Below are 19259 nucleotides of genomic sequence, written 5' to 3'. Positions count from 1 at the left end.
TAATCTAATAGCTATACTTTTTTACAGTATATTTTATTCATTTTTTATTTTTATTGATTTTATTGATTTTTTATTTTTATAAATTTATTATTATATTATTTATGTCACAAATTTGTATCGTTCTGTATTATACAAAACTAGAAGAAAAGTAAATGCTTATAAAGAGTGTGTTCATTAAGAAAAGCTTTGGCTGCTGGATAGACAGAAATTCTGTATTAAACTTTTTTTTTTTTTTTTTTGAGATGGGAGTCTCGCTCTGTCACCTAGGCTGGAGTGCACTGGCACCATCTCGGCTCACTGCAAGCTCCGCCTCCCGGGTTCACACCATTCTCCTGCCTCAGCCTCCCGAGTAGCTGGGACTATAGGCACTCGCCACCACGCCCGGCTAATTTTTTGTATTTTTTAGAAGAGACGGGCTTTCACCATGTTAGCCAGGATGGTTGGTTTCGATCTTCTGACCTCATAATCTGCCCACCTCAGCCTCCCAAAGTGTTGGGATTACAGGCGTGAGCCATTAATACTTTGGTAGTTTTGGTTTTTTTTGTTTTGTTTTTTTTTTGAGATGGAGTCTCGCTCTGTCGCCCAGGCTGGAGTGCAGTGACCAGATCTCGGCTCACTGCAAGCTCCGCCTCCCGGGTTCACGCCATTCTCCTGCCTCAGCCTCCCAAGTAACTGGGACTACAGGCGCCCGCCACCTCACCCGGCTAGCTTTTTTGTATTTTTTTTAGTAGAGACGGGGTTTCACCGTGTTAGCCAGGATGGTCTCAATCTCCTGACCTCGTGATCCACCCGTCTTGGCCTCCCAAAGTGCTGGGATTACAGGCTTGAGCCACCGCGCCCGGCCTGTTTTTTTTTTTTTTTTTTTTAAAGACAGAGTCTCACTCTGTCACCCAGGCTGGAGTGCAGTGGCATGATCTCGGCTCACTGCAACCTCCACCTCCTGGGCTTAAGCGATTCTCATGCCTCAGCCTCCCAAGTAGCTGGGATTACAGCTGCACACCACCAGGCCCAGCTAATTTTTATATTTTTAGCAGAGACAGGGTTTTGCCATGTTAGCCAGGCTGGTCTCGAACTCCTGACCACAAATGATCCACCTGCCTCAGCCTTAAAGTCTTGGGATTACAGGCATGAGCTACCATGCCTAGCAAAGCTTTGGTAGATTTTTATTAAATGTCTAACTTGGTGAGACAATTAAATGTAATTAATATTTGCAATATTAAAACACTCTTAGTCATGATTAATTGCTACTCTAATTAAGCATGCATATCTTTGTTCCAAAAGAGAACTGCAATGACTAGCGTTTTATTTAGCATAATGGCCTGTATTTGATGTGAGATAGGCCAATATCCTGTGTGTTAATGACAAGTGTTATGGTCTGAACATAGGTGTTACCCAAATTCGTATGTCGAATCCTAATTACCAAGGTGATGATATTTTGGAAGTGGGATCTTTCTGAGGTGATTAGGTATTAGGCAGAGTCCTCCATCAATGGGAGTGGTGTCTCTACAAAAGAGGTCCAAAGGAGCTTGCTTGAGCCTTTTACCACATGAAGACACAGCAATAAAGCACCATCTATGAGAAAGCTGTCACTAGACATTGAATCTGCTGGCACCATTATCTTGGAATTCCCAAGTTCCAGACGATGAGAAATAAATTTCTTTTGTTTATAAGCTATCCCATTTATGGTATTTTTATATAGCATGCTGAATGGACAATGACAACATATTAATGTTGACTATTATGGCTGAATTGGATTTTATACATTGAGCTGCTTTCTATCTTTTATTACTTTTGAGAAGATCTTTTTAACATAAGAGCTACTTATTCCTTATCAGTTCTAAACAGAATTTTTACCTTTTAAAAAAATTAATGTTTCAAGACAAAATGAAATCTTAAAAACTCTTGATTTCTAATTGAATACTGAAAACACACATGTAATCTTTCCCCTTTACAACTCCAATAAAATAAATTTTAAAAATTTTACAGAGATAGGACGGGTGTGGTGGCTCACACCTGTAATCCCAGCACTTTGGGAGGCTGAGGTGGGTCGATCATGAGGTCAGGAGTTCGAGACCAGCCTGGCCAGTATGATGAAACCCTGTCTCTACCAAAAATATAAAACTTAGCAGGGCGTGGTGGCACGCACCTGTAGTCGCGGCTACCTGGGAGGCTGAGGCAGAAAAATCGCTTGAACCCGAAGGCAGAGGTTGCAGTGAGCTGATATGGCGCCACTGTACTCCAGCCTGGGCAACAGTGGAGACTCAAGAAAAAAAAAAATTTACAGACATAAACTGACAAGGAGAAAAAAAGGAGATCACACCAATAAAGTTTGCAAGATGACCACAAAATAAACTCGTGATGAACAGTAAGCCCCAAAAAAAGATACATCACAAAACGATTTAGCGTAAGAGTAAGATCAACATCTAACCCTCACACACAAAAAACAAAAGGAAGAAAGAAAAGCAACAGTGCCTCAGAAATATGCAACACCTTAACCAACAGCCTAGAAACATTATAGGCTCAGAAATTAAAAGGGTAAGGAGAGAAGAAAAAGAGAAAAAAATGAAGCACTATATAATTGCTAACCTTTTTCTAAGTTTGATAAAAGTTATAAACTCACAGATCTGAGAAGGTAAACTAAACCCAGATCTCAAACACAAAGAAAGGCACACTCATAATCAAAATGCTGAAAATCAATGTTAAAGAAAAAGCTTTATATCCTTTTTCTTTCCTCCATCGTCAGCTTTAAAGGACAAAAGATAAGGAAAGCCACTGACTCAGGTCACAAACTTTGCAAGCCAAATATTAACAGAACAACAATTTTAAAGTTCTGAAAGAGGATAAAAAACCTCATGACCTAGAATTCGATGTCCAGTGAGAATACCCATCAACAATGAAGGCAAAATAAACATTTTTAAATAAACTTTTTTCTAGACAAACAAAAGCTTGAGAAAATTTGTCACCAGAACACCTAGCATACAAAGCTTTAACGCAAGTTTATTAGAAAGAAGGGGAAGAGGTCCGGCACAGTGAGTCACCCCTGTAATCCTAGGACTTTGGGCAGCCAAGGTGAGAAAATCGCTTGAGCCCAGGAGTTCAAGACCAGCCTGGGCAATATGGCAAAACCCTGTCTCTACAAAAAATACAAAAATCAGCTGGGCATGATGGCTAGCACCTGTAGTCCCAGCTACTCAGGAGACTGAGGTAGGAGGATCACCTGAGAACAGGAGGTTAAGGCTGTGGTGAACTGTGATTATGTCACCTCACTCCAGCCCGGGTGACAGAGTGAGACCCTGTCTCAAAAAATAAATAAATAAAAACAAAATAAAATAACAGAAAGAAAGGGGGAAAAGAAACCAAAGAGAAACTTAGATCTATGCACAGGAATGCAAAGTGTCAGAAGTGCTAAATATGTGCTAAAAAAGAAACTGAAGAGATGGGACAAATAGAAAATATTTACATTGAATGTAAATAATCTAAACACTAAAATGTAGACACCAACAGAATGAACAAAAAAAGCAAAATTCAACAATTAAGCAAAATGTTAATCTCAAAAAGGTATTTCAACTTTAAAAATAGGCATATTTTTTCAGAGAAAAAAGGGCTCTTAGATATTAAAAGTATGACAGTAGAAATGAAAAACTCAGTAGAAAGACTGCAAAATAATATTGAGAACATCTCTCAGGAACTTGAGTTAAAACTTATAAAAAGAAACACAGAAATTAGAGAGAGCCTTAGAGACGAAACAACTAGATAATGGATATGTTCCATAAACAGAAAATGATAAAACAGAAGACAAGAAATATATGAACCATTTCAAGGAAATTTCTCCAAACTGAAAAACATAATCTGCCAAACCGAAAGGGTCCAATGCTAAATACCTAAATACATAAATACTGAAGCACCCATCACAATCATTGAAAAAAGACCTATACTCAGGTCCAGAACACTAAGAAAAAGGTGAACACTGATTAATGTCTATAAGAAAAAATACTGCATGTTAGCTGGGCATGGTGGCTCATGCCTGTAATCCCAGCACTTCGGGAGGCCTAAGTGGGCAGAAAGCTTGAGCTCAGGAGTTTGAGACCAGCCTAGGCAACATGGTGAAACCCTGTCTCTACTAAACATACAAAAAATTAGCTGGGGATGGTAGCACCTGCCTGCAGCCCCAGCTACTTAGAGGGCTGAGGTGGGAGAATCACTTGAACATGAAGGTTACAGTAAGCCATGATCGTGCCACTGCACTCCAGCCTGGGTGACAGAGAAAGACTATCTCAAAAAAAAAAAAAAAAAAAGGCCGGGCGCGGTGGCTCAAGCCTGTAATCCCAGCACTTTGGGAGGCCGAGACGGGCGGATCATGAGGTCAGGAGATCGAGACCATCCTGGCTAACACGGTGAAACCCCGTCTCTACTAAAAAATACAAAAAACTAGCCGGGCGAGGTGGCGGGCGCCTGTAGTCCCAGCTACTCGGGAGGCTGAGGCAGGAGAATGGCATAAACCCGGGAGGCGGAGCTTGCAGTGAGCCGAGATCCAGCCACTGCACTCCAGCCTGGGCGACACAGCGAGACTCCGTCTCAAAAAAAAAAAAAATAAAAAGACATACTGTATGTAAAAAATATCAGAAATAAGAATGGCTTCAGAATTCAACAGCAACAATGAAAGCAAGAAACAATGGAGAAGCACCTCTAAAATTTTGCAACAAAATTATTTCCAACTTAAATTCTATACCCAGCTAATTTATCATTTGGGTATGAAAACATGAGATACATATTATTAATCATGCAAGGAATAAAAAACATTACCCTGTCAATCTTATCACAAGAAACCACTGAAGAGAACACTCCCTTGTATTCCAGAAACACACACACACACACAGTCAACCAATAACAAGAAAGGTATGGATAATGGAAACAGAATACCCAACATAGGAGAGAAGAGAATCACCAGAAGGATGATAAAAGATATCACACAATGACTGCTGTGCACCAAACTTGGAGGACAATTAGTAAGATCAGTGTGACTTTGGAGAAACGCATTAAGGGTTATCATGACCAAGACCCCTGCTGCCACTGTACTATCTTCTCTATGTTACAAAAGAATGGACAATGAACCTGGTCCAGATTCTTATCTGTACGTGGACTGTCTTTACCAAGTGCTAGGGAGGTTCCTGCTCTCACCTCCATGTACTACTGCTTGAATCAGTAGAGGACATTCATTTCATCCTACAGAAGAAATTCTGCTTTGACCTACTCCTGAGAGTTATCGTAGATCATGAAGAGCTTAGAAAAAGAAAATACAAATTCTATGAAAACATTTCTTTCCAGTATGTTTATCAACATTATAGCAATAGGATATGTCTTAACTGTGCTGAGATATATACCTGAGAACTTTCCCACTGATATCCCCAAATTAGGCTATACATATCTGTAGGGAATGTTTATAACTTGTCATCTTCTGCAATCCTATATCTAATAGTAGCCATATGTCCCTTTTTTTTTATCCACTAGGTTTGTGGTTGCTAAACTGTTTCACAAAACTAAGTAAAAACACATACGTGGAGGTAAAGCTATAAACAACACTAAAAAAACAAATTCAAAAATCAAGACAGTGTTAAGGAGAAGTGGAAATTATGTTATTGGGTAGGGACACAATAGTAGCTTCTACTAATGTTCCAGTTCTTAACCTGGATGGTAGGTACATGGATTTTCACTTTATTATTTTCACACACTTTACGCACAATACATTTCAACCTAATGAAAGTTGATACATTTGGATTCAGAAATTCCATAATGAGGTATTTATCCAACATACATGAAATAATGCAGAGACAAAGATACTCTCTTTCACATTGTTTGTAACAGCAAAATAATGAAAACAATCTAAATGTCCATTAGTAGAGAACAGGGAAAATGAATCAAGTTATTACTATATAGTGAACTATGCAGATCTCAAAAAGAATGAGGTAACTTTCTACATGAACTAACATAAAGTGTTTTCTAAGATAATGATATGCCCTACAAGCAAATAGAACAGTAAAGATGGAATTCTACCATTTGTGTTTTAAATATACGTGTTTGTGTGTGTATGTGTGTATATACATATATTCTTACATTTTAGTATCTCTGGAAAGAGATCAGAAACATATATATTAGATATGAGAAATATATATATATATTAGGCCTACGTGAAAAATTTCTTAAGATACTTTTGGTAGGCAAGGAGAGATGCACAGGTGAGACATCAAAGTGTGTTCTTTTTATATACTCAGAAAAAATGAAAATGAAATATATGAAAAAAACTATTGGGTCAAAGTGGATGAGTAGTATATGGAAATTAAAATTTACCAAAAATTCCCAAATTGCTTATGAAATAAATTTCAAGAATTATTTTATTTATTTTTTTTGAGACGGAGTCTCACTCTGTCACCCAGGCTGGAGTGCAGTGGCCGGATCTCAGCTCATTGCAAGCTCCGCCTCCCGGGTTTATGCTATTCTCCTGCCTCAGCCTCCCGAGTAGCTGGGACTACAGGCACCCACCACCTCGCCCGGCTAGCTTTTTGTATTTTTTTTTTTAGTAGAGACGGGGTTTCACCAAGTTAGCCAGGATGGTCTCGATCTCCGGACCTCGTGATCCACCCGTCTCGGCCTCCCAAAGTGCTGGGATTACAGGCTTGAGCCACCGCGCCCGGCCCATTTCAAGAATTATTTTATGGTCACATCAAAAGTCTAAAATAGAATTTTTTGAGAAGCAAAAGAATTTTTTGCAAATAGCATCTGAAGCAACTCTCAACAGCTTCTTATCTAAGAATGAATGGTACTAAGGGAGGGGAGGGTGAGGGGAGCCATGAACATGGATGGTGGACCTTCAAAGTAAAACTTCAAAGTTGCTACTTTGGTTTGAATTTTTTTGTTCTCTCTGAAAACTCATGCTGAACATTAGTTTTCAATGCAACAGGTTTTAGAGGTGGGGCCTTTGGAGAGGCCATGAATGAATTAATGATATTATAAAAGGGTCTGATGGAGGGAGTCTGTTCCTTTTTCACCCTTTCACCCTCTGCCTGTGAGGAGGCAGCATTCAAGCTGCCACTTTGAAAGCAGAGAGGAGCCCTCACCAGATGCTGGTACCCTGATCTTGGACTTCCCAAATTCTGTTCTTTACCTAGTTTGTAGTATTGTTATAGCAACACAAGACAAACCAAGACAGTTGCTATATGATACAACCAAGAAAAGAAAAGAGAAGAGAGAAAAGAGAAAGAAAAAGAAAAAGAAAGAGAGAGAAAGAAAGAAAGAAAGAAAGAGAGAAAGAGAAAGAGAAAATTTGAATTGAAAGGCTTACCAGGAAACTCTCCTTTTCGGTTGCTTTGACCAAACTCCTGAAGCTGAGCTTGTTGGTTTATTTGTTCTTTCTGTAAATTTTCATACCAATGAGTTACTTCAGCCCTAAGATCTGCTACCTGGTCACTAGGATACATTTCAATAGTCATCTGAAATATGAGATGCAACCAATTTAAAAATACAAAAAGAACATATATTTGACCTGGGAAATGTTATCAACTTCGAAATTAAAATTATGTAAGTACCTTGTCAGGAAGTCCAGCTGGCTGGCATACAACCCTTAGCGGCAGAGACTGTTTGTCACTCAGTGCTTTCAAATGACTACTAATACCAGTGCCTTCAATTTGCCACTGTCTCAGATGATATGCAAACCTAAAACACAACAACAACAACAAATAGAAAGGATACCATTTTATGCCATTTTAAACCATTTTAATGCTATGCAAGCTTTTATCATCTTATAGACTGGAAAAGTCCAAAAGAAGTTTTAAGTTCATTCCAATTTATTCTACAGCAACAAATTTAAGTTCAGATTCATCACACTGAATCAAAACTAAATGCATAACAACAGCTAAGAGCTCCTAACAAAATAGTCACCAAGAGAAATTACTGAGGAAAAAAAAAATCTCCTTAAGGCCAGTTTTTTGTTGTTGTTGTTTTTTGTTTTAAATAGAGAGAACAGAAATATTAGTAGCAGAGTCAGGAGGAATTAATAAATGAAATAGCAAGCTGTGATTCCTATATTCAGAAGGAAAAAACATATTAAGAAAAATTTTTCAGGGACAGAAACATTCTAGTAAATATATACTAACCAGCCTAATAGAATTTGAGAGTCAATTCATGGCTGTTAAAATTATAAAGTGAATTACAAAGACTTGTATTTCAAAGGAAACAGGCACCTAGCATGATAATCACTAAACACGTGTCAATTTTCTAACTAATTTTCAGATGTGGAAGACAGGATCCAAGGTACCTGAATTTAGTTAAAATAAAAAAAAATTTTAGAAGTCTAAAACTAATCAGCAAATTCGGAATAGAAGGATAAAAAGTGAGGGAATGAATGAACTTGTCTAATTTCCACATGATCTGATGTATGAGCAAAAGAGTAATCTTAAAACAATGTTTCCTGCTACATATTGAAGACCAGAGTTTCTCCACAGTGGCACTACTGACATTTTAAGCCCAATTAATAATTTGTTATCAGAGGGCAGAGATGAATTAGGGTGAAGGAGGCTATATCTCATGCTCTCATATTCAACAGCATCTCACCAGATACCAACAACATGCTCCCTTGCTGTGATAATCAGAAGTGTCTCCAGGGATTATATACTACATTTTGGGAAACAAAAATTTCTGGCTGGAACCACTATTTAAAATTATAATTTTTTCTCTTTTTAAAAAGAAAACAATTTAAGACATTATTGTTTACTCCCTTAATATACAGAACACAAAAAAAATTCTATTTTTCAATCTACAGATGTTAGGCAATCTTCAATTAATAATAGCACTAACCACATCAAGAACAAAATTTTGCATGAAAAATACCTAGGTAAATTTTTTTTGACTACTGCTTAGTTTTGTGACTATTCAATTTTATCCATATCCTAGTTATTCTGCTAGTAACAAAACATTTTTATATAAACTATTTAACATCAACATTAACTTTCAGCTAAAACATGAACAAATAAAAAGATATCAAGAACATAATTTTTTTTCACAACTCAGAAAAAAATCTGTACATCTGAGAAGGAATTTTTGGACTTAAATTCATTAAATTTACAAAATCACCATTGAACACTCAAAAAACGAGTAATTTTTAAAGACTTAAAGTAAGTACTTATTTTAGACATTGGTAATATTGTGCAAGGACTAAGGGTGTGAATCGACAGGCCCTTATTGGTTTGTTGTCTGTAGATCCTATGGCATAGGAAAAATTCTGTAAGTATGGGTATCATTAACAGTAACTATCTCCACGAGGAAGAAAGCAATTATAGCAGACTTTCGTTTTCTACATCATAGTGTAATATCTGAATTTTATAATATGTATTAATTTGTATAAGATACACCACCACATTTGCCCTTTTTAACATTTTATCTTTTTAAGTGGTTAAAGTTATAAGGCAGTATAAAGTTTCTGTGCAAAAAAACGAGTTCCCTTCCACATTCATAAAAAACACAAGGAATTCTTTAAGTGGAATTTCCATGAATTGCAATCTTAATCAAAATAAAGAATTTCATAATGTCCAAATGTTTCAAATCATGGAAGCATGTTATTTATAAGGAATGTATAAAATATCTTTATTATGCAATATTTCTTGATACTTTTAAAATGTCAATAAATATCAATTGTATCACTTTTCAATATCAAACTAAGATCTGAAGTTGAAAAAAGTTCTAATTTTAACAATTTTTTTCAACACAGTTCTTAGTACTTTTACATTTGCTCATAATGATTTTTAACAAATAGAATTTCTTAAAACTATCTACTCACCTTTCATTTCAGTCGATATATTCATAAATATTAATTTGCTTTATTTCTGTATTACACAGGTTATGTCTAAATTAATTATACAGATATTCATTAACAGAATTTTTTGGTCATGTTTCCATGGTAAATGGAAATTCAAAATTAAAATACTGTCTCCTAGTCCAGGAAGAAAAAAAAAAACAGCAAATGAAACATATGACTCAACTTGATTCAACTATGAGATTATTTGATGTTCTTGGTAAGAGTTTGAGAGAAACGTTTTTTAGTAGTGGTGTTCTGCCTTTTTAATCAAACTCAATACTTCCTTAGAGATGGAATTCTGTCTAACGATTCTTATTCATGCACATCTGCTCAAACTCTAACTATTATTAAAGCTGTGCAATATTTATCAGGAACCCGTATTGCCTATTCCAAGGCAAAATGGTATATACTCTTAATAAAAGTTACTTCTATTACTGACCCTTCACTTTGGTAAATTATGCTTTCTACCTGACCCCAACAAAAACTTTAGATTCACTTTAAGAATATTTCTGGATATGTCAGGAATAAAAATGAAATTCATTCTAACAGTGTGATATTTTAAAAATTACCTTCTCCTAAACGCTTCCAGATGTGTCTTCAGCATAAGCAGTCCTCTTTCTATAACCATGAGACTTGAGTGTGATTCCTGCTCAAGACTGCTAGAAGCTATCATAAGACTCTCCATGCACTTACTAATAAATTCTTGCTCCTTCTCTAAACCCGTTTTACCTGAAAGCCAATGTTTAGACACATATATTAGCCTTATATTCTTGTTTAGCTGTATCAAAGAAAAATTTTAGCTTAACGGAACACCCTCATAAAAAATTAGCTATTACATAATATTTCAAATCACTTACCATTAATATAATAGGAGTTAATATACTGGATAGCTGCTCGACTGACATCACCAGATTGTGCTCTTAAAGCAATGCCCCAAAATTGGTCCATACCACACAGCTAAGAAAGAAAAATACGATACCTCTAAATTTTGTTTGTCAAACTATGTAACTCATCATAAGACTGAAGTATCAAAAGTAAAAATCATAGGCAACTCCTATTACTCAGCTATTAAATAACAAAAATAAATGATTTAGGAATTTCCTCAATTGATGAAATACACCTGTACTAATTCTAAAAAATATTTACAATGCAGCTAACAATATATACATAATGTTTAACTCACAAGCTGTGACTACATAGTAGGAAAATTCTAGTCCTGAAAAACATACCACAAAGGAATAAAACACAAATACAATAATGAGCACAATGCTTCAATGAATCCATCCAACTTACAGTGATAAAACCACTGCCTTCTTGCATTCACAGAATATTAACAAGATACGCTAACTCAAGTTCTCTTTTTTTTTTTTTTTTTTTGAGAACAGAGTCTCACTCACTTGCCCAGACTGGAGTGCAGTGGCACAATCTTGGCTCACTACAACGTCTGCCTCCCAGGATTCCAGGGATTCTCATGCCTTAGCCTCCCAAGTAGCTGGGATCACAGGCACGCGCCACAGCGTCTGGCTAATTTTTCTGTATTTTAGTAGAGACAGGGTTTCACCATGTTGGCCAGGCTGGTCTCAAATTCCCTACCTCAGCTGATTCACTCGCCTCGGCCTCCCAAAAAGGTGGAATTACAGGCGTGGGGCCACTGCGTCCAGCCTCACTCAAATTTATGATGTTAACCATGAGATGACCAAAAAAAAAAAAAAAAAAGGTTTCACTAAAAACTACAGAAAAAGTAGGGAGTGGAAGCTTCCAAAAGTTGGGCAAAGAAAGATGTCCTTCTAAGTTGGCAGCTGAACAACTTTAGTGTTAATGTCACCTCCTTTAAAAAGGTAGTATTATTTCATAATAGAGCATGACTACTTCTTAGGTAAATCAAGTATGTTTAGTTGTCTGAAATTACCAAATTGAAAATTATCATAGTGGGCCAGGCACAGTAGCTCACGCCTCTAATCCCAGCACTTTGGGAGGCTGAGGCAGGCAGATTGCCTGAGCCTCAAGTTCGAGCCTGGCCAGCACAGTGAAACCCCGTCTCTACTTTAAAAAAAAAAAAAAAAAAAAGCCAGGCGTGGAGGCATGTGCCTGTGATCCCAGCTACTCTGGAGGTTGAGGCAGGAGAACTGGTTGAATCTGGGAGGCAGAGGTTGCAGTGAGCTGAGATTGTGCCACTGGACTCCAGCCTGGACGACAGAGCAAGACTCCATCTCCAAAAAAAAAAAAAAAAAAAGTTATCAAAGTGATACTGAAGCAAGAGTTAGGACTAAAAAACACTGAAAAACCTACTCAGACAAGAAAAGAAGGCAGTAGGAAAATAAAATAAAAGCATTTTAGATACAATTAAAATTATTCTGGCCAGTCATGGTGGCTCATACCTATAATCCTAGCACTTTGGGAGGCCAAGGCGGGTGGAAAACTTGAGGTCAGGAGTTCGAGACTAGTCTGGCCAATATGGTGAAAACCCAACTCTACTAAAAATACAAAAACTAGGCCAGGCGCGGTGGTTCAAGCCTGTAATCCCAGCAATTTGGGAGGCCGAGGTGGGCAGATCATGAGGTCAGGAGATCGAGACCATCCTGGCTAACCCGGTGAAACTCCATCTCTACTAGAAAATACAAAAAACTAGCCAGGTGTGGTGGCGGGCACCTGTAGGCCCAGCTACTCGGGAGGCTGAGGCAGGAGAATGGCGTGAACCCAGGAGGCGGAGCTTGTAGTGAGCCGAGATCATCCCACTGCACCCCAACCTGGGCGACATAGCAAAATTCCGTCTCAAAAAAAAAAAAAAAAAAAAAATTAGCTGGGCATGGTGGCGCACACCTGTTGTCCCAACTACTCAGGAGGCTGAGACAGGAGAAGGGCGTGAACCTGGGAGGTGGAGCTTACAGTGAGCCAAGACTGTGGCACTGTACTCCAACCTGGGTGACAGAGCGAGACGCCGTCTCAAAAAAACTAATCATAATGGCCTGGTGCAGTGGCTCATGCCTGTAATCCCAGCACTTCGGGAGGCCAAAGCGGGTGGATCACCTGAGGTCAGGAGTTCGAAACCAGCCCCGCCAATATGGTGAAACCCCACCCATACTAAAAATACAAAAATCAGCCAGGCATGGTGGCACACCCCTGTATTCCCAGCTACTTCAGGAAACTGGGGCAAGATAATTGCTAGAAGCCAGGAGATGGAGGTTGCAGTGAGCTGAGATCACACCACTGCACTCCTGCCTAGGTGACAGAGCCAGACTCCATCTCAAAAAATACCAACAATAAACATTTTTTAAAATTATTCTTTTTCCTTTTTTAAAAAATTTCCCCAAATTTGCTAAGAGATAAAATTATTATTATTATTTTTTTTCAGATGGAGTCTTGCTCTGTTGCCCAGGCTGAACCAAATGGCATAAAAATCATATTTGAGACAAATCAATCTTTTATTTGAAGTAAAATATTTGGCTGTATTATCTAGGAATGCCTAGGAGACTCAAAGAACACTCACATGGCCACTTCTTTATAAATCAAGAAACATGTAATAGGTTTTCATTAAGCACACCCAATGTTATCTTTGGTACTGAAAAATAAATTTGCTTTATAAAACTTTTGAAACCAGAGAACAGAATTAGGCTGAGCACGCTGGCTCATGCCTGTAATCCCAGCACTTTGGGAGGCCAAGGCAGACGGATCACTTAAATTCAGGAGTGCGAGACTAGCCTGAGTAACATAGTAAAACCCCGTCTCTACCAAAAATACAAAAATTAGTGAGGCATGGCGGCAAATGTCTGTAATCCCAGCTACTTGGGGGGCTGAGGCTGGAGAATCACTTGAATCCGGGAGGTGGAGGCTGCAGTGAGCTGAGATCGCACCACTGCACTCTAGCCTGGGCAACAGAGCTAGACTCCATTTCAAAACAAACTAACCAACTCAATTGCATTGCACAGGTAGTAAATTCTATGCTTTGTAGAAAAATAATTTGGTAACCAAATTGATAATCTAATTTGAGGAATAAAGTTGCCTAATAAAGTAAGTCTAAATCCTTACCTCAGAATTTGAACCACCATCGTAGGCACTGGTAGCCAATCGAGCCAAGTTACAGAGATGCTGAAACAGGTTTAAGCCAGTCATGCTAATTGTTTCAGGTTTTAGCTGGGGCATCTTTGGGAGGGTAGGGGGAAACACAAAGCTAATTTAGTGTGATAATTCACAGATTTTATTAAATTTAAATAAACGTTACTGAAAACATTGTGGAAGGAAACAGATCAGCTTGAATTTTAGTGATAATTTAAAAAAATAAAAATATATAATAATTTGGCTGGGCACAGCGGCTCAGTACTTTGGGAAGCCAAGGCAGGCAGACAGCTTGAGCTCAGGAGTTTGAGACCAGCCTGGGCAACATGGCGAAACCTCATCTCTACGAAAAATACAAAAATCAGCCGGGCATGGTGGTATGTGGCTGCAGTCCCAACTACTCAAGAGGCTGTAGTGGGAGAATTGCTTGAGCCTGGGAGGTCAAGGCTACAGTGAGACGTGATCACACTACTGCACTCCAGTCTTAGAGCAAGCCTATCTCAAAAAAAAATGAAATGAAAAATGAAAATATATATATATGTGATTTAATGAACATTTTATTCAGGTAATAACTGAAATCTGTCTGATACAGGTTTCAATTGTGAAGATGTGCATAGACCCAAATCAGAGGACATAAATAAAAACATCTACCATGCATTGTATATCTATACCATACAAACTTACAGGAGGTATAGCTATAAGTACAGTTTTTGTTAAAGTCAGCGGTTGAAATTTAAGATGGTAAAGTTATATTTGTAGCTCTGTCTTGGGTCTGTTAAGTGATTTAGTTTATACACACTAAAACTCATTCATATATATACTCAGTTCCAACACGGAGATAATGTCACACTTTGTGGACAGCCTTCATAATCTCAAAAATAAGCATAGAAAAGTCTTTTGCATTATTTTCACTGAGTTTCAAAATTCAATTGGGAAAAGCTCATTCAGAATAATGTCACCTAACTGTGGCATGTGGTAAAGAAGAACAAAAATTAGAACATCTTTACAATAATGACAGCACTTCCTAATATGCCTTCCCAGAATCTACACATACTGGAGAATGGCTTATTTTTGCCCAAAAAGACTGACTGCAATGCAGTCAGTCATTTAAATAAGAAAGAGTCACAGAAAACAGCTCTCACACTTGTGGGTGTGGGCACCACCCCTGAAAACTGGACTACAATATTACTGATGATTTTAAAAAACAAACACTAAAAAAACCCTCCACATTTCTAATTAGTGCTGCCTTCAAAAGTTATTCTGATTGTTAGTTTAATTATTGTAGCTAATAGAACATTTTTATAGATACAAACAATTAATTTAGATGTAAACAGTATAAACAACAAAATCAGAGCACAATCTGACCAAAAATTATACTAGGACTACTAAAAATCATTACATTTGGCTACTTTAAAAAACTATCAAAAAAAAAAAAAGCATTACAGAATTCATATTTCAAGAGATGAAAAAGGGAACATGGAAAAATAGTAACAAACTGTGAGAAATGTAATTACCTTCTCCAGGAAAAGATGTTTGTAGGTTTCCATACCCATAGCATGTTGATCTTTACTTCGAACTTGATTTAAGAACCAATGGAGTGCATCATCATAACATTCAGAATCTTCTACCAAACAATGCCATAAGATGTCAACTTGCTCTAAACTTAACCCTAGATAAAAATTATAAATTTTATACTTTATTAACTACAAACAAAAAAATTATACTTCTCTTAGGCATGTGTACATACAGTAAGTCCTCACTTAACATGGATAGGTTCTTGGAAATTGCAATTTTAATTGAAATGATGCATAATGAAACAAATTTTACCATATGTTAATTGATATGAATAAGAGTTATGTTTCTACAGCATATTTATGATTAAAAAAAAAAAATCACAGCAGCCAGGCGTAGTGGCTTACGTCTGTAATCCTAGCACTTTGGGAGGCTGAGGGAGGTGGATTGACCAAGCTCGGGAGATCGAGACCAGCCTTGCCAACACGGTGAAACGCCGCCTCTACAAAAATACAAAAAATTAGCTGGGCACGGTGGCATGCGTCTGTAATCCCCGTTACTCAGGAGGCTGAGACAGGAGAATTGCCTGAACCTGGGAGGTGGAGCTTGCAGTGAGCTGAGATCGCGCCACTGCACTCCAGCCTGGGCAACAGACTCCACCTCAAAAAATAACAAAAAAACAAAAACAAAAAATAGCTAAACTTCCCTATTTAAAAGTTAACACTCTGAATATTAAACACTGGAATAAGTGTGAGCTATATATACATTTAAGAAAGATTAATACAAACCACTCAGTTATTTATCCAATTTTTGGCAAATCAGTGGTGGTGGTAAATAAAATCAAGGACTAAATAGTTACAAATTAAACACTATAAGGAATACTTCCTACCACCAGGCAGTTCAAACACAAACAGTAACAAATTTAGTGGGTTCGCTTTTGTACCACATCATTTATGACTATGCATTTGTATGAATATCATAGAGCTTACAAATTTCTATGTTACAATTTGTATTCATTTATTTGCTCATTTTCCAACTCGCTTATTCCAGAGCTCAGGGCTGTCGCTGGCCAAATCGTATCCCAGCATCTTAGGGACTAGCATCTCAAGGACAAGGCACTAACTAACCTTGACCAGGATGCCATTCCATTGCAGACTGCACTCATACACACGCCCACACTCATTCAGATTGAGATCATTTAGACATGCCAATGAATCTACAGTGCATGTCTTTGGGATGTGGGAGGAAACCAGGGTACCCAGAGAAAATCCATGCAGACATGGGGAGAATGTGGAAATTCTGCACAGGCAGTGGCCCTGGCCGGGAATCAGTTTTTTTCCTCATTAATGTTAAAACACTCTTTGATGACCTCCTGTAGTTTATTTACATAGAAGTATATAAAATATTTATTATCTTATCCAGGCGCAGTGGCTTACACATGTAATCCCAGCACTCTGGGAAGCCGAGGGGAGAATCACTTGTGGCCATGAGTTTGAGACAAGCCTGGGCAATACAGGAAGACCCTCTCTTTACAAAAAAATTAAAAAACAAAAATTTGTAGGCCGGGCATGGGGGCTCATGCCTGTAATCCCAGCCCTTTGGGAAGATGAGGTGGGTGGATCACCTGAGGTCAGCAGTTCAGGACCAGTCTAGCCAACATGGTGAAATCCCGCCTCTACTAAAAATACAAAAATTAGCCAGGTGTAGTGGTGGGTGCCTGTAATCCCAGCTACTTCGGAGGACAAGACATGAGAATCGCTGGAACCTGGGAGGCGGAGGTTGCCGTGAGCCAAGGCCTCACCACTGTACTCCAGCCTGGGCAAAAAGAGCAAGACTCCACGTCAAAAATAAACAAAAAAGTAGCTGGGCAGGGTGACAGGCACCTTTAGTCCTAGCTACTCGGGAGGCTGAGGTGGGAAGACTCCTCGAGCCCAGGAGTCAAAGGCTGCAGTGAACTATGATCATGCCACTGCACTTTAGCCTGGATGACACAGCGAGACTGTCTCTTTAAAACAAACAAAAAAAACAGCTGGGTGCGGTGGTGGCTCACGCCTGTAATCCTAGCACTTTGGGAGGCTGAGGTGGGCAGATCACAAGGTCAGGAGATCAAGACCATCCTGGCCAACATGGTGAAACTTCGTCTTTATTAAAAATACAAAAATTAGCTAGGTGTGGTGGCACACACCCCTGTAGTCCCAGCTGCTCGGGAGGCTGAGGCAAGAGAACTGCTTGAACCCGGGAGACGGAAGTTGCAGTGAGCCGAGATTGTGCCACTGCTCTCCAGCCTGGTGACAGAGTGAGACTCCATCTCAAAATAATAAATAAATAAATAAATCTCAAAAACTATTTTTTATGTCATCCCATTTGTAAAATTTAAAATCATATTCATACAACATTTTGGTCCTAAATGAATGTACCAGAAACACCAATATAGCCAGAAACACAAAGCAGTTATCTTAGAGCCTTTTACAAGTATTTAATACGAATTTTCACATAACTTATGTTTTTAAAATATACTTTAAGATAACCCATATGTAAATCACCTGAAAATACACAACTTATGAAGTATTCTCAAAGAATTCATTTAGGAAGAAAATTCTTCTCCCTAAAATAGGAGCACATCTGTATAATAGTAATAAAGACTGGGGGAGGTAATCCTAAAAATTGAGGAGTCAGTGATAAGGTTTGAGTATTATAAATAGAGTGTATACCATGTTCAAAGGTCACTCTCTGTATATAGGAGATAAATATTATTTTTGTAAAATATGAAAAAAGGAGGCCGGGCGCAGTGGCTCATGCCTGTAATCCCAGCACTTTGGGAGGCTAAGTTGGGCGGATCACCTGAGGTCGAGTTCGAGACCAGACTGACCAACATGGAGAAACCCGGTCTCTACTAAAAATACAAAAAATTAGCCGGGCATGGTGGCACATGCCTGTAATACCAGTTACTCAGGAGGCTGAGGCAGGAGAACCACTTCAAAGCGGGAGGTGGAGGTTGTGGTGAGCCAAGATCGCGCCACTGTACTCCAGCCTGGGCGACAAGAGCGAGACTTCATCTCAAAACAAAACAAAACAAAACAAAGAAAAAAGGACCCTTATGACGAACAAAGCAAAAGGAAAGTGCGTAAAACAGACAACAGCAACCTATCAGAGGACATAATCAGCTAAGGAGTCAGACTAATGAGAGAAAATTTGTATTGTACTTTGATCCAAGTATTAAAGGATTCCCGAATGTGGCAGAAGACAGATGAACTATTCAGAACAAAAGGGAAGGCATTTTAGGCAATCACAAGTATGAATATGAAAAAAATTAGACAGTCCAAAAGGTTAGAACAAAAGCATCCCAGGGATTTCTGAAGTACATTTTAAGAGGTTCCAAACCCTGGGGTGGTGCCCTAGAACCAGAAGTGACACGATGGTATGGTACCATTAAAAGAAATTTATTTTTCTTGGGAAAAGTAGATGAAATGACAAAATAAAGAAAAATTCCTCAGAAATATTCACCCTAGTAGCAGTATCAGTCTGAAGAGTTTTATCAGAAAAAAAGTTATCCTATCTGTTTCTCACTGAAACAGTTAACATGTACATTATTTGTTCTGAGAACTTGTGCCCATAGGAGCAAATATAAATAAACCCAAAACAACTCTAGTATGTATCAGAACTTAAACACGTTAAGTAATTAAGGAGAACAAAATAAAGAGTATCCAGGTTAATTATAGTCAACTAAATAATAAAACAGAAGTATATCCATAATTGGCTGAATCACCAGTCTACATTCAACATGCAACTTATACACTTTCGTTGTTTTTTTTTTAAAGACTATAGTTATTGTCATATTGAAAATCAGTAT

General features: G+C 38.1%; 1 protein-coding gene across 7 annotated transcripts in view; it reads right to left on the bottom strand.

Moving 5' to 3' along the window:
- The window catches only part of USP34 (ubiquitin specific peptidase 34), a 291125-nt gene that overhangs the window by 119255 nt on the left and 152611 nt on the right, over positions 1 to 19259 (bottom strand). For all 7 annotated transcript variants that reach the window (XR_004054451.1, XR_004054449.1, XM_030921651.1 and 4 more), the window contains exons 22-27: positions 15412 to 15566; positions 13871 to 13984; positions 10702 to 10801; positions 10414 to 10573; positions 7581 to 7707; positions 7337 to 7484 (exon numbers count right to left, since the gene is read on the bottom strand). Coding sequence is in view for 5 of the 7 variants with exons in the window: in XM_030921651.1 (XP_030777511.1) it covers positions 7337 to 7484; positions 7581 to 7707; positions 10414 to 10573; positions 10702 to 10801; positions 13871 to 13984; positions 15412 to 15566 (804 nt within the window). In the remaining 2 variants the exon portion in view is untranslated. The remainder of the gene's footprint in view (positions 1 to 7336; positions 7485 to 7580; positions 7708 to 10413; positions 10574 to 10701; positions 10802 to 13870; positions 13985 to 15411; positions 15567 to 19259) is intronic.

Source organism: Rhinopithecus roxellana, chromosome 17 (genome assembly GCF_007565055.1).
Source record: "Rhinopithecus roxellana isolate Shanxi Qingling chromosome 17, ASM756505v1, whole genome shotgun sequence".
NCBI classification, from domain to species: Eukaryota; Metazoa; Chordata; class Mammalia; order Primates; family Cercopithecidae; genus Rhinopithecus; species Rhinopithecus roxellana.
This window is presented reverse-complemented; position numbering and strand designations above follow the sequence as displayed.